At 46.0% G+C, this 12849-nt stretch overlaps 2 protein-coding genes across 2 annotated transcripts; both read right to left on the bottom strand.

Moving 5' to 3' along the window:
• Positions 1–981: 981 nt before the first annotated feature.
• LOC149288750 (complement C1r-A subcomponent-like) lies at positions 982–8844 on the bottom strand. The gene is made up of 12 exons (XM_089491447.1): positions 8835–8844; positions 8379–8654; positions 7976–8160; positions 7087–7273; positions 6563–6703; positions 6231–6427; positions 5920–6067; positions 5634–5755; positions 3935–4013; positions 3560–3700; positions 2130–2204; positions 982–1766 (listed from the first exon to the last, which is right to left on the bottom strand). Exons 1-12 carry the CDS (start codon positions 8842–8844, stop codon positions 982–984), a joined length of 2346 nt encoding a protein of 781 aa, XP_089347573.1.
• Positions 8845–10826: 1982 nt separating this feature from the next.
• LOC149288749 (retinol-binding protein 5-like) lies at positions 10827–12616 on the bottom strand. The gene is made up of 4 exons (XM_089491445.1): positions 12544–12616; positions 12014–12192; positions 11773–11874; positions 10827–10880 (listed from the first exon to the last, which is right to left on the bottom strand). The coding sequence occupies exons 1-4, from the start codon at positions 12614–12616 to the stop codon at positions 10827–10829; spliced, it is 408 nt and encodes a 135-aa protein (XP_089347571.1).
• Between the last annotated feature and the right edge of the window lie 233 nt (positions 12617–12849).

Below are 12849 nucleotides of genomic sequence, written 5' to 3'. Positions count from 1 at the left end.
GGACAGGGAGGGGGTATGAGAGGAGTTTTGGAGAAGACATCTCGTATCTGGGATGGACATCATCATGTGAGAATTGGTGGGGTGTTGAAACTCTTCGCTATGTGTTTTCATACACTGATTAACATTAAATATATACGCATGGGGTTGTGTGTACGCAGCTTTTGTGGGGATCGGTGTCCACATGTCAAAGGTCATCCTGCATTACGTAACGTTATTAAAGAGGAAGTCCCACGAAAATAAACCCCCCCCCAGTGCTGTATACAGTAATAAAACCCCCAGTGCTGTATACAGTAATATAACCCCCAGCGCTGTATACAGTAATATAACCCCCAGCGCTGTATACAGTAATATAACCCCAGTGCTGTTTACAGTAATATAACCCCCAGCACTGTATACAGTAATATAACCTCCAGCACTGTATACATTATTAACCCCCCAGCGGGGCAGATACTTGGCTCGATATTCAGCTCTAAATAAGTAGATATTTTCTGTTAAAGGATCTTTGATGGTGGAATCGTTATTTCACAACCAGGTTTCCTATTTCAGAATTTTTATTAAGCAGTTATGATTTATTTGATACACATTGAGTTTTATACATCACACATATTTCATATTTATCATTTTATAATATATATATTGCTGACCTTTCTATCCTCCTACGTTTACCCCTTTAGAGTGCTGCCCCCCACCCCCCACCCCAGGGCTATAGATACTCAGGGATTTAAACACATTGCTGCAAGTTTTAATAGAATGTTTATCAAAATCTTTAATATTCTGGGGAAAAAAGGGGTAGGTTCCCAGCGCCCCCATCAAACCCCAGGGGCTCGTCTGCTGAAAGCCCAATTACGGTAGTTGATTTAGTGTTATTGTTTTCAATGACATCATAAACCAAGACATAATAATGGCAGAGCTGGGGTAGTCTGAGTGGTATTTGCCCCCCCCCCCCGATAAGGCTATTGTGATTCTGCCTCTCCGTTGCCATTACTTGCCCGTGTAACCAAGAATCCAGTCGATGTAGTTACTGACTTTGGTGTAGAACCCAAAGCCGTGGCCGCAGCCGATCCCCCACGAGACGATCCCCGCGGCCACCCAGGTGCCCTTTTGGTCCTGCGCCACGTGTGCCCCTCCGCTGTCCCCTTGACACGAATCCCCACCTTCCGGGTACCCGGCACAGAACATGTTCTCCGTGAAGACATTGTCGGGATTTGCCTTCTTGTGCTTGTCCAAGTACGTCTGGCACCTGTGCCTTCCCACCATCGGCACAGCCACATAACGTAGGTTGGTGGAGATGGTTTGGTTTTCGGTCTCGCCGTACCCGCTCACGTAGCCCTTCCTGGAGTCCGCGTAGATGAAATCCTTGCCCGGTTCTGGTAGACAGATGGGGGCCACGTTCTGGTTCATGACCACAGGGTAGCGCAGTCGCACCAGAGCAATGTCATTGTCGAAGTTTTTGGGGTTGTAGTCGGGGTGCACGTGGTACCCCTCGACCTCGTGATAACCCAGTTTAATTATTTCGTCCACGTCAACTCCACCCATGTAGACCTTGACGCTGGAAGGGTCGTCCTCAGCAGGAGCGTTCGAATACCTGTCCCTGAGAACATGCGCGGCAGTCAGTACCCAGTGCTCCCCGATGAGTGCCGCCCCGGAGCGGCCATATTTTGTCAGAAGGATCTGCCACGGAAAGTTCCCGATTCTAGCCGGTTTGCCGGAAATGATGCGGCCTCTGGAAACGTTACTGTTCACGGGGTCCCACGGCTGGCCGCACACTGAAAGTAACGGCGTTCCGTTATTCGCGCCCCAGAAATATTATTATATAATATTATTAACACTGAGTTTGTGAGGTTTGCCCTCTTATACCTATTTACCAAGCACATGTGCCCAGAACCTCTTTCCCCAGGCATAACATTCTGGGGATGTTCCCACTGCTGTAACCCCACACGGACTGCTGTACCCCCTCGGACTGCTGTACCCCCACACGGACTGCTGTACCCCCTCGGACTACTGTACACCCACACATCCCTGCTGTACCCCCTCAGACTGCTGTACCCCCACTGACTGCTGTACCCCCTCAGACTGCTGTACCCTAACCTCACTGCTGTACCCCCCTGACTGCTGTACCCCACACTCACCTGGGATGCACCGTGGAAGTTGCGCACCCCCATTTTCATCCTTCCACACACGTTGTGCCGAACACGTGAACTTTGCTGAAAGTAGAACAGTCCGTGTTACTAATGTTTCCTGCACCCCTCACGGGAAATAACAGGGAAGTTTGAGAGGGATAAGGTAATATATATATACACAGTAACATAGTAGGGTGGTAGATAAATGGACCAGCCTCCCAGCAGAACAGGCCATTCAGTTCCCTATTTGCATATAGTTCAATGATTGTAAAAAATGGCATTTGTGTTACTATAGAAAAGAAACGTTACTTCCTCATTCTATTCAATCAATTTTTGCTACTTTGTGTCAAAAGTAACATTAAAAATCCCACCGGGTCGCCATTGTTTTGGGAGTGAGGGCCAATCAGGTTAATCCTTCCTGAAACGCAGTCCTGTGACCCCTGACAGTCTGGTTACAAAATGTACGTTTCTGGTATGAATTTGTAGCCCCTGTTAGAGGATCGGCCTATTACACGTTTATCATTTGCCTCCGTGTGCATAACTCCCACCTGCACAACAGTCCAAAGGTTCGGGGTCACTTAGAAGTTTCCTTGTTTTTGAAAGAAAAGCACATTTTGTTCATTAAAATAACATGAAATGGATCAGAAATCCAGCGCAGATGGGGTTAATGTTGTAAATGACTATTGTAGCTGGAAACGGCTGATTTTTTATGGAAACTCTTTATAGGCGTACAGAGGCCCTTTATCACTCCCATCACTCCTGTGTTCCAATGGCCCTTTATCACTCCCATCACTCCTGTGATCCAATGGCCCTTTATCACTCCCATCACTCCTGTGTTCCAATGGCCCTTTATCACTCCCATCACTCCTGTGTTCCAATGGCCCTTTATCACTCCCATCACTCCTGTGTTCCAATGGCCCTTTATCACTCCCATCACTCCTGCGTTCCAATGGCCCTTTATCACTCCCATCACTCCTGTGCTCCAACGGCCCTTTATCACTCCCATCACTCCTGTGTTCCCACGGTCCTTTATCACTCCCATCACTCCTGCGTTCCAATGGCCCTTTATCACTCCCATCACTCCTGTGTTCCAATGGCCCTTTATCACTCCCATCACTCCTGTGTTCCAATGGCCCTTTATCACTCCCATCACTCCTGTGTCCCAATGGCCCTTTATCACTCCCATCACTCCTGTGTTCCAATGGCCCTTTATCACTCCCATCACTCCTGTGTCCCAATGGCCCGTTGTGTTCGCTGATCCAAGTATAAAAGGCTAATTGAAGGTTAGAAAACACTTTTCTAATTATGTTACAGCCAAAAAGTTCCTTGTTTTCCAGGAAAACTGCTGAGTGACCCCAGACTTTTGAACAGTAGTGTAGAGAGAGAGAGAGAGAGAGAGAGAGAGAGAGAGAGAGAGAGGGAGAGAGCGCTGTATATACCACTGCCTGTGGCCGTCACCATGCTGTAGAACGGGGCATTGCAGGTATAGGTGATGACTGAAAGGTAGGTCAGGCTCCCCGGGGCGGTCAGGTAGGTCAGTTCTCCATTGATGAGAATTTCCGGCTCCTTACATTTCACAACTGAAAGAAATCAGGGAATCTCTGTTACTGTCTCATGTGGGCGGATGGGGTAACACCGGATAGGTGAGGGTATTTATTTATATCGCAGAAGCCCCACACAATAGCTATGAATCTCTCTGCTATGGATAGTAAATGCATATACCCCTTTATCAATAAACGGAGAAGGGATGAAATATCCCAGAATGCTTTCTGTTTGCCCCACCTCGTATATTCCATAGGGGTTTAGAGTCTTACTTTCGCAGCGTGGGATAGCTCGATGCCAGGTGCCATCTCTCTGGCAAAGCGATGTGAATCCACGCTGCTCCACGTCACCCTAGAAGAAAAAGAATGATAGCGGGTGACCTAACGAGTATATGAATGGATATGATTGGATATTGCCATATGGTCCCAGAGAAAACACTCCAAACAGCTGTGTGATACCTTTCGATGACCTATTGCACAGAGAGTAACTTTTTGGGGCTGTATGGTGGTCCGCTAAAAGGTATCACAGGATTTGGGAGCGAGAGGACATTTGTTGGACACCGACCAATATATTGTCCCTTTATATTATTAGTAGACTTGGGCACCAGGGGGCTCTTCGTGTTCGTCTTCGTGCTCGTCTTCGGCAAAAAAAAACACTTCGTATTCTGTGAATATTCGCCTGGTCCCGTCTTCTCTTCGGGCGAATATTCGCGGACATTCTTCGTGTTCGGGTTTTCTTCGTTTGCCCTGGTTAAGGGGTTAAAACGGGGTTAAAGCCGCTCTGGCGCCAGGAGTTTAAATGTCCGTATGAGCAACTCTATTGGTCGTCAGCAGGGGGCTCGTCTGCCATTGGTTGATGGCAGACGAGCCCCCTGCTGGCGACCAATAGGGTCGCTCGTACAGACTGTTAAACTCCTGGTGCCGTAATTGTCCGGCAGATCCCGCTGGTCTCCCTGTTCTATCATTTATTAACTGATAGAACAGGGAGACCAGTGGGATGTGCCGGGTAAGTTGCAGCATTGGGGTTTTAAAAGTCTGCACGAGCCACTCTGTTGGTCGCTCGTGCAGACTTTTAAAACCCCAATGCTGCAAACTTACCCGGCAGATCCCACTGGTCTCCCTCCCTGTTCAATTAATTAAATGTCCGTACGAGCGAACAATAAAGTCGCTCGTATGGACATGTAACTAATGGAACAGGGAGGGAGACCAGTGGCATCGGCAGGGTAAGTTGCAGCATTGAGGTTTTAAAACCCCAATGCTGCAACTTGCCCTGCAGATGCCACTGGTCTTTAACTAATTGAACAGGGAGGGAGACCAGTGGCTTCTGCAGGTTTTAAAACCTCAATGCTGCAACTTACCCGGCAGATCCCACTGGTCTCCCTCCCTGTTCAATTAGTTAGGAGTTAACTTTGTTTTTTAAAGGGTTAAGGGGCCGTGCAAGTGAGCCTATTGGTCGCTTGCACGGCCCTTTAAGCTATGGATTTCCGCTCCCGTTAACCCCCATCGAAGGGGTTAACGGGAGCGGAAATCCATAGGTTCGCTGTCAGGGGTTACAAAGACCGTGCGAGTGAGCCTATTGGTCACCTGCAGGGTCTTCCTCTGGCATCAACCAATTGGTTGATGCCAGAGGAGGTCCCTGTAGGCGACCAATAAGCTCATTCGCACTGCCCTGTAACCCCTGACGACGAACCTGCGGATTTCCACTTCCGGGAACTGCCGCGAAGCCGCGAAGACAAGGTAAGTTAGAAGAGGGGGGGGGGATGGTAGACGAAGACGAAGACAATCACGAAGATCTTCGTGGTGTGTGTCTTCGTCTTCGCCTACGTTTTACCGCCGCCGTCTTCTCTTCGGCGTGTCTTCGGAACGAACACGAAAACCACCGTTTCCATGTTCGCCCGAAGACGAATGCACAAGTCTAATTATTAGGTGAGTTTCTCTTACATTTCAAGAGCAGTCTCTTTCTGATACGCACCTCCATGAGTTTGTATCCTGTCTGGCAGGTCACTACGATGTAGTCTCGCATCCGATACTCCTTCTGCATGGGGCTAATAATGGTGAATTCATCCAGTGGGACAGGAATCGGGCACTGGATAGCTGCCAAGAACCAAAAACAGAGATAAACATGTGAACGCAGCCGGAGGTGAACTCTGAACATGTTGACACAACGAAAGAGCCAGTCGGACAAAATAAAAACGCCTTAGCGAATGATATTTAAAGATATTTAAATAAGAGCGCACTGTAGGCCAGGGTCTACTAACCCTCGGAGGAGTACCAGAGCTTCCATCCTTTGCTCTCTCCAGAGTCATCCGTTTCAAACACGACGTCCACACTGTTACTCCTTGTTTTCAGAGATCCCGGGGATTGACGGCCGCAAAATGTTTTTAGGGTCTTCCCGTCTGCAAAGACCTGGCACCGGGGGGAAAAGAAATATAAAAGGATAATTACAAGAAGAGGAGAACCACGAAGACACAACGCAATATGGAGACCGACTCTCTGGGACAAGATGGATGGCCATGGGATATGTAAACTAAAATCACAGAGGTTTGGCCGGTTGACCAAAGAACGTTACCTTCAGAGTGTCATAGGGACAGAGGGCCTTTGGATGGTCATCGATCTCAAAGACGCCCTGGAAGCTGAGGGAGATAAGTAGACCTTTCTCCAGGCGAATACTGTAGTTGCAGTTTAAGTCAGGGGGATACGGCTTGGGGTATCCCGGGCTGAAGATATATCCCGTTTCCTCGGTGAAGACCTCTCGGCTACACTCCGCTGGAACACAGGGAGAAAATGAAATACGATGGATAAGATTAGAAGCTGAGTGATGATGACAATAAAGAGGAGTGAGACCATGATGAAGGGATGATGAGAAAGGAACGGTATGAGTAAGGGGTGGATGGATCTCACCTTTGCACGTCTTCCCGTCACTTTGCAGCTGGTATCCCCGGAAGCAAGAACAGAAATACCCCCCAATGTAATTGTGACAAGTGTGCTGGCACGGCGGGGTCCACGTGACGCTATTGCCCGGGTTTACACACTCATTCCTGTCTGAGGTTGGTTGGAATGGAAGCCGGTCACAAAGCAAAGAATAAAAAATAGAGATTAATTATAATGATATGACGGTTATACATAAATAAGAAGTTCCTAGACTACAGTCATTGTTGTCGAACCATATAATGTTCATTTTGGAGATACAATGTGGGAAATGTCCTCTTGTGGTTGGCCAGTAGCTCTGGTCAGTAGAAGATGGCGGACTTCTTAGTAATTAGACAGCAAGCATAGAAGACAGCAGGTAAGGGTGCCGGAAAATAGGATTGGCTGGATTTAGGTCATGGGGGCAGAAAAACAGAACGTGCCTGGGTAGTGTGGAATCCTGGAGAATTACCTAGTACCTTGTAAGGTGGCCTCAGGCCCCGGAGGTCAGGATTTACCTAGAGCCTGGTAGTAGGCTTGGAAACCTTTGTAATGGATGACGGCGCCATCCTCTTCGTTGGAGAAATCTGATTGAAATTCAACTCTCATCCGATCCCCCTGGGACACAAAATGGCGGTGACCAGGATGGCGTCTCGACCTTACGGAACCACAGAACCACCCCAACTCTTCATTATCGGCAAAGACCTCAAAACAAAGAATTAAGGGAAACGAAGTGTCATGATATTACACAATATAGTGGCTTTATGATCCATAAACGGTTGGCTTTATGTCGAAAATATTTAACATTTTATCACTTATATGGGCTGAAATAGCACTTAACTACATGCTATTTTAAGGATATTTTTTTGTAAAATACATATATAAATATATAATTCGCTAAAACACCAGTGGAAAAGATTTCCTAATAATAATAATATCCCTGTTACAGAAAAAAAATTCTTAAATGATTAAAAACTACCTATTATTTATTAGCAATTAGACTTGGAAAATAAGGATGTAATAAAATAAACATAAAATTTAATGGAATTAAAATTAATTGAGAACCTTAAACAATAATTGTAAATTATTCCAATGGACCAAACACTGATAGTACAAATTTACATTTATTTAAATATTTATCAATTACCGAAACACTTGTCAGAAATATTAATGCAGTGATTAAATTTAACATTTAAATTAATAAAAAAATTAGATAAAAAAGATTTGTATATAAAACTGTATCGACCTGTTTATAGGTTGGTGATACGCTGTATCCTCTTTTTTAATGATGTATCTCACAGCTGGTGGCCAAGTTCTACACATATTATACGGGTATATTATATAGATTATGCGGCTCCATTTCACGCGGTATGATGCACAATTGTCACACAATTGTGTTTTCCGTACCTTAACAAAATCATAATTACAATTCTCAGAGGGTTCGATGTCAAACACCAAGAAGTTGAGTGAGATATGGTAGCCCTCGGGAACAGCGATGTCCCAGTAGGTTTGGTTGTTGTTGGGGTAGGAGTCGGGGTAATTGGGGGAAGTGATGACCCCATAAAGCGGTGTCTGATTCGGGGAGCAGATCGCTGTTCCGAAGAGCAGGAGCAGCCAGAGATACCTGCAGAAGAGAACCGAGATTGATGAAGGCCCTGGTATGGTTACTCGATGATCTACAGGACTTGACTGCAGTCTTGTGACCCTAATGCAGTGGGGCATTTAAGCTTGCAGCTGCTCTAGGCCTTCCCTAAGCTGCCCCTCCATCAGCTCCCACCCAAGAGGATGCTCCAGGTAGAGCGAGAGTTACCAGGAGGATGTCGGTGCCGGGTACACACTATGGCGGCTGTGCGGTGCCGGGTACACACTATGGCGGCTGTGCGGTGCCGGGTACACACTATGGCGGCTGTGCGGTGCCGGGTACACACTATGGCGGCTGTGCGGTGCCGGGTACACACTATGGCGGCTGTGCGGTGCCGGGTACACACTATGGCGGCTGTGCGGTGCCGGGTACACACTATGGCGGCTGTGCGGTGCCGGGTACACACTATGGCGGCTGTGCGGTGCCGGGTACACACTATGGCGGCTGTGCGGTGGTTACAGAGGTAAGACTATCATAGAGTAGATGCTTAGGGCCAACTTCCAAATATTTTTTGCTTAGGGCCCCTGAATACATAGAGCTGGCCCTTTTTTATACAGTTTTTAGGTCCCTAAACCCCAAAACCACCCATTCTATAGAGCTTCTCATCACAGATGGGTTACTCACAGCGAGACATTACGACATAAGCATACATGGGAACATCAGGACTCCGGCTACCCCGCGCCAGGAGATTATCACAAATAGATCCCAAGCGCCTCTCGGAGCTCGGAGAAGAGAATAATAATATAGCGCCCCCACCTATGTATGATTAAACACCACATGCCTCCCCCAGCCGCTTTGAGTCTATAGGGTTATAAATAGGAAAGTGATTCTGATGCAAAGTCTAAAAAAAAATCGCCTTAGCAATCAATGGAATGTTCATGGCTATTCCAATCGTTGCTATGGTGATAAGACCACTTTTCAAACTTATGTCACATTTTTATCCTGAACCCTATAAGAAGACGATATCAGATTTCCAGTAAACTTCTACATCCCATGCCGTGCAAGAAATTCCTCTAATGGGTTTTACTCACATGCTTCAGCTTCCACCTCTGAGCGATAATAGAATGTGAAAGTACGATGACCGGAGACGGGGAGGAATAAATGGAGGAGAGGTGGGATTCAATCAACTGCCCGTCTATCTGCCTGTGCCATGCTGCCCTCTGCTGTCTACACGTGACACGCACCTACTACCACCCAAACATTTCTACTAAATCAAAATAAAAAAGAGGTTTCAAAAATATCCTCATTTCTTTTTTAGTAATTTTAAACCTTTTTTTCATGTTTTTACAGAAAGAAATGTTTTCAGGCAGCTGCATATCAGCCGTTTGTATGAGTTCTCCCTCTGTTATCTGATCCCCAATCTACTAGACGAACACCCCGACTCCTTATCATACTGCCTGTGGGAAACAATAGAATGGCTCAGTCTTAATCACCCAGCTGGACACTCTGACTAATGAAAGTCTATGGAGGAAGGGACTTCATTAGCATCGCCATAAAGCATCAGCTCAGTGTGGTGTTTGAGACGGGAAAGTCACCCAAAATATCACATGACTGACAGCGGTGGCGGCTCCAGGTCTGCAGATAAATTCCCCCCCCACCCCCACCCCAGCATCCACTATATTAATGACTATTTTATTTATTGGTGTATATTTTTCATATGTTTTTATATGGGATTCTTCTTTAGCTGCAATTTTATGACCTAAAAAATAATTTTAACTTATTAATGACTTTAACGTGTTAATCCTGCACCTTTTTCAGGTGTTTCCTCGCGGTTTTCTTGCTTGTTAAAGGAAAAAATAAAGTCCAGGTATTATTGGCACAGTAAAGATTTTAATTCCTGTGATTTTGTGTCGTAATTCACTGCGAGAACATAAAAAATGATTCATCTCCCCTATTTTTCCACATTATTTCTTCTATTTCTGCCCTCTGCCAGGGCATTCTACCAACCCCCATTATTGTTCCTATTATTCTATATGTTCAATATGCTGCTTCCTATAGATCCATAGGTGCCATCCCTCTTACACCTTCCTTAGCTCCATACAACCCTAACTCTAACACCTGCTATTGCCCTCTCTCCTCCTACTGCCCCACATACCCCTTTCTATTAACCCCATGTGCACCGGCATTTAAGCACCCGCTTACATTTCCTGTTATTCTATAATGCTCCTGAATATAACATCGCCTATAGATCCACTTAACCCCTTTCTGTAACACCGTTGATTGGGTCATATAACCCCTCTCTAAAATCACATAATAATGAATCCATTCTACAACCTCCATATAACCCCCTCCTTATGCATGTAATTCCTCCCCATTACTCCTGGTATTGCTCAATATTAACACTTCTATTATTTAGTTAACTTATCAGTCCTGACATCAATTCTTTGGATCAATCTCCCTTTTACGTCATATAAATGAATCGTTTCACAGCACGTAGAGCAGTTTGTAAAGTAGTAGTTAGCGGTTCCGCGTCTTGCTTCATGATGCTCAGATTTATTGATTACGATGAGACGAGGAAAAGGCTTTTTGGTTAAGAGAAGTTTCAAGAGTCACAGAAAACGTGCCCGGAGCTGAGCACTAAGGACCGGTGGTTATGATGAGGTTGAGGTCTTCTTCTTATGGCACCTTACGAAAGGTTTGTGTGCTGACCACATCCCTGGCCGTTAGCTCCTGGGGAGAGAATATCAAGAAGAAGGAAAGAAAGGGGTATAAGTTGGATACTTAAAAAGAGAACAGAAACTGGTTGGAGAACATCGAGAGGAGATGTCGTGTGTGGTCTACTTGGGGCAGAAGAAGGTGTTGGTGGAATGATTGCTCTACAATAGCGCCCACTAGCTGTAGAGACTGATATAGGAGAAGGACCTCTCATGGAGAAAGAGACAATATGGCGATCAAATGAAAAGTAACGGTATAACCACGGGAAGTCCAGACATAAACCCAGTTGTGTCCAAAACGTCAGGACAGGTGACAAGAGACGTAAACCAGGAGGACCATCAAAGGTCATGCGGCATGAAGATAGGAATAAGAACCATAGTTACGTAATACATAAGGTCCATCAAGCTTAACCCTTCTACCTAACCTTCCAACTCTTGATCCAAAACAAGGCAAAAAAAACCCTAATTAGGCTACTTGGAATTCTGCCATTAGGGGAAAAATTGCTTCTTGACTCCAAAAGGCAATGGGATTTCTCCTTGGAGAATAGGGCAGGGGAGAGGTACCGAGGTGACCTACGGGGATGGGGGCCACCGAATAAGGTATGATATATTAAAACCCCAATGTTATGAACTTCATTCTATTACGGTACATATTGAGGGTAAAAAATAAGGAAACACGTTCCACCCCCTCCACCATCGAAGGTGCTGTTCATTTAGTAAACCCTAGATTGAGGCCAAAAAGCCAAATTTTCGTTCTGATTTTAGTTATAAAATTGTTAAATTAAGCCGTTTCCTACATACAGAGCTTCCTATTATTCAGTCATTTGGGGAAGGTTTGTAGTTGTGATGTGGTTAAGGTTTAGGGAGGTAAATGGGGGAGAGGACCTTAACACTAGTAAATCTCTCACCACATGGAGCAAATCGCCCTCCAGCCACTGTTTCCAGCCGCGATTTGGTATCTCTCCCCGCTGAATACAGACTAGCTTGTTACCTTCCCAGAAAACGGTTGTCTGTCGGAAAAAAATATATATAATAAGAAAACAAGAAGCATTTTGATGATGATGACAGGGACGTGGAGCAGGATACACTATACGCAGATGGATCGGTTCTTGGTGCCGCATGCTCCACGTCCCTTAGCGTAGTGTTTACCTTGCAGGTCCGTCCATCGATGACAGCCAGATTCTCTTCAAACTCCTCGCCCAGGGTGAAGTCCATGATGTAGTTGCGGAAGGTGCTGAGCATTCGGATGATCATGTGGTTTCCGTCGACCACAAACTCCTTCTCGGGACGTAGGAGCAGAACTATCTTCCTCAAAGCCACATTGAGATCTGAGGGTTATATCACGGGAAGGCTCACGTTTCGCAACCTCCTTATCCATCAGTCTAAAGTCCTGTCCCGCCATCCTGTCCGTCAGTCTCGCGTACCCAGCATGTCATCTGTCTTCACCCATTCATTTCAGGGTCCACCAATACGTCACTGTGTCCTGTCCGTCAAACTAAGACACCACGACACCCCAACATCTGATTGGTCCAGTTACGTTGTGTCAACCATCAAATCCCAAGTTTGCTACATTGTCCTTTTTGTAACTACTACGCCAACTCTCGTGTCACCCACTCTCTCCTCTGTCTGCGTCTCTCTAATTCGGATACATCTAGAATTAACCCGCTCCAGGATCTTACTCAGGGCTTTCAGATAGTTCTCCAGATTTTCTTGAGACACCAAGGTGTAGCGTCCATTCAGATCCGCGTCCATCACGCTGGGACAACTTCTTAAAACTTTTTAATAAAAAAACCTGCGTCTTACTCACACTCACATTGAATCTGTTCCCTCTAACTCATTATCTGCACCCCGTCTGTCTCTTTATCCCTTCCACCCGCTCCCTTTGAGTGTCAACCTTTCTCAACTACTGCCCCCCAAAAACTTTAAATTGATTGCCCCCGACCATCTGTCTCCTTCTTACTTGTCTCTCCTCACCTACTCTATTG

The sequence above is a fragment of the Sceloporus occidentalis genome, unplaced genomic scaffold (genome assembly GCF_023333645.1).
Source record: "Sceloporus occidentalis isolate IW3139 unplaced genomic scaffold, rSceOcc1.0.p SCAF_50, whole genome shotgun sequence".
Lineage (NCBI taxonomy): Eukaryota > Metazoa > Chordata > Lepidosauria > Squamata > Phrynosomatidae > Sceloporus > Sceloporus occidentalis.
Note: the sequence above shows the minus strand (reverse complement) of the source record. Positions and strands in the feature narration are given on the sequence as shown.

What these genes read in the sequence shown, in the direction of transcription:
- LOC149288749 (XM_089491445.1), bottom strand. Translation starts at nt 12,616, where the DNA reads ATGGACGCGGATCTGAATGGACGCTACACCTTGGTGTCTCAAGAAAAT. An exon ending in GAACTATCTGAAAGCCCTGA is followed by an intron (nt 12,193 to 12,543) that starts GTAAGATCCTGG and finishes TATAACCCTCAG; the next exon opens with ATCTCAATGTGGCTTTGAGG. An exon ending in AGGGCGATTTGCTCCATGTG is followed by an intron (nt 10,881 to 11,772) that starts GTGAGAGATTTA and finishes TTCTCTCCCCAG; the next exon opens with GAGCTAACGGCCAGGGATGT.
- LOC149288750 (XM_089491447.1), bottom strand. An exon ending in AGCTATCCCACGCTGCGAAA is followed by an intron (nt 3,701 to 3,934) that starts GTAAGACTCTAA and finishes GATTTCTTTCAG; the next exon opens with TTGTGAAATGTAAGGAGCCG. An exon ending in ACTTCCACGGTGCATCCCAG is followed by an intron (nt 1,767 to 2,129) that starts GTGAGTGTGGGG and finishes CGTTACTTTCAG; the next exon opens with TGTGCGGCCAGCCGTGGGAC.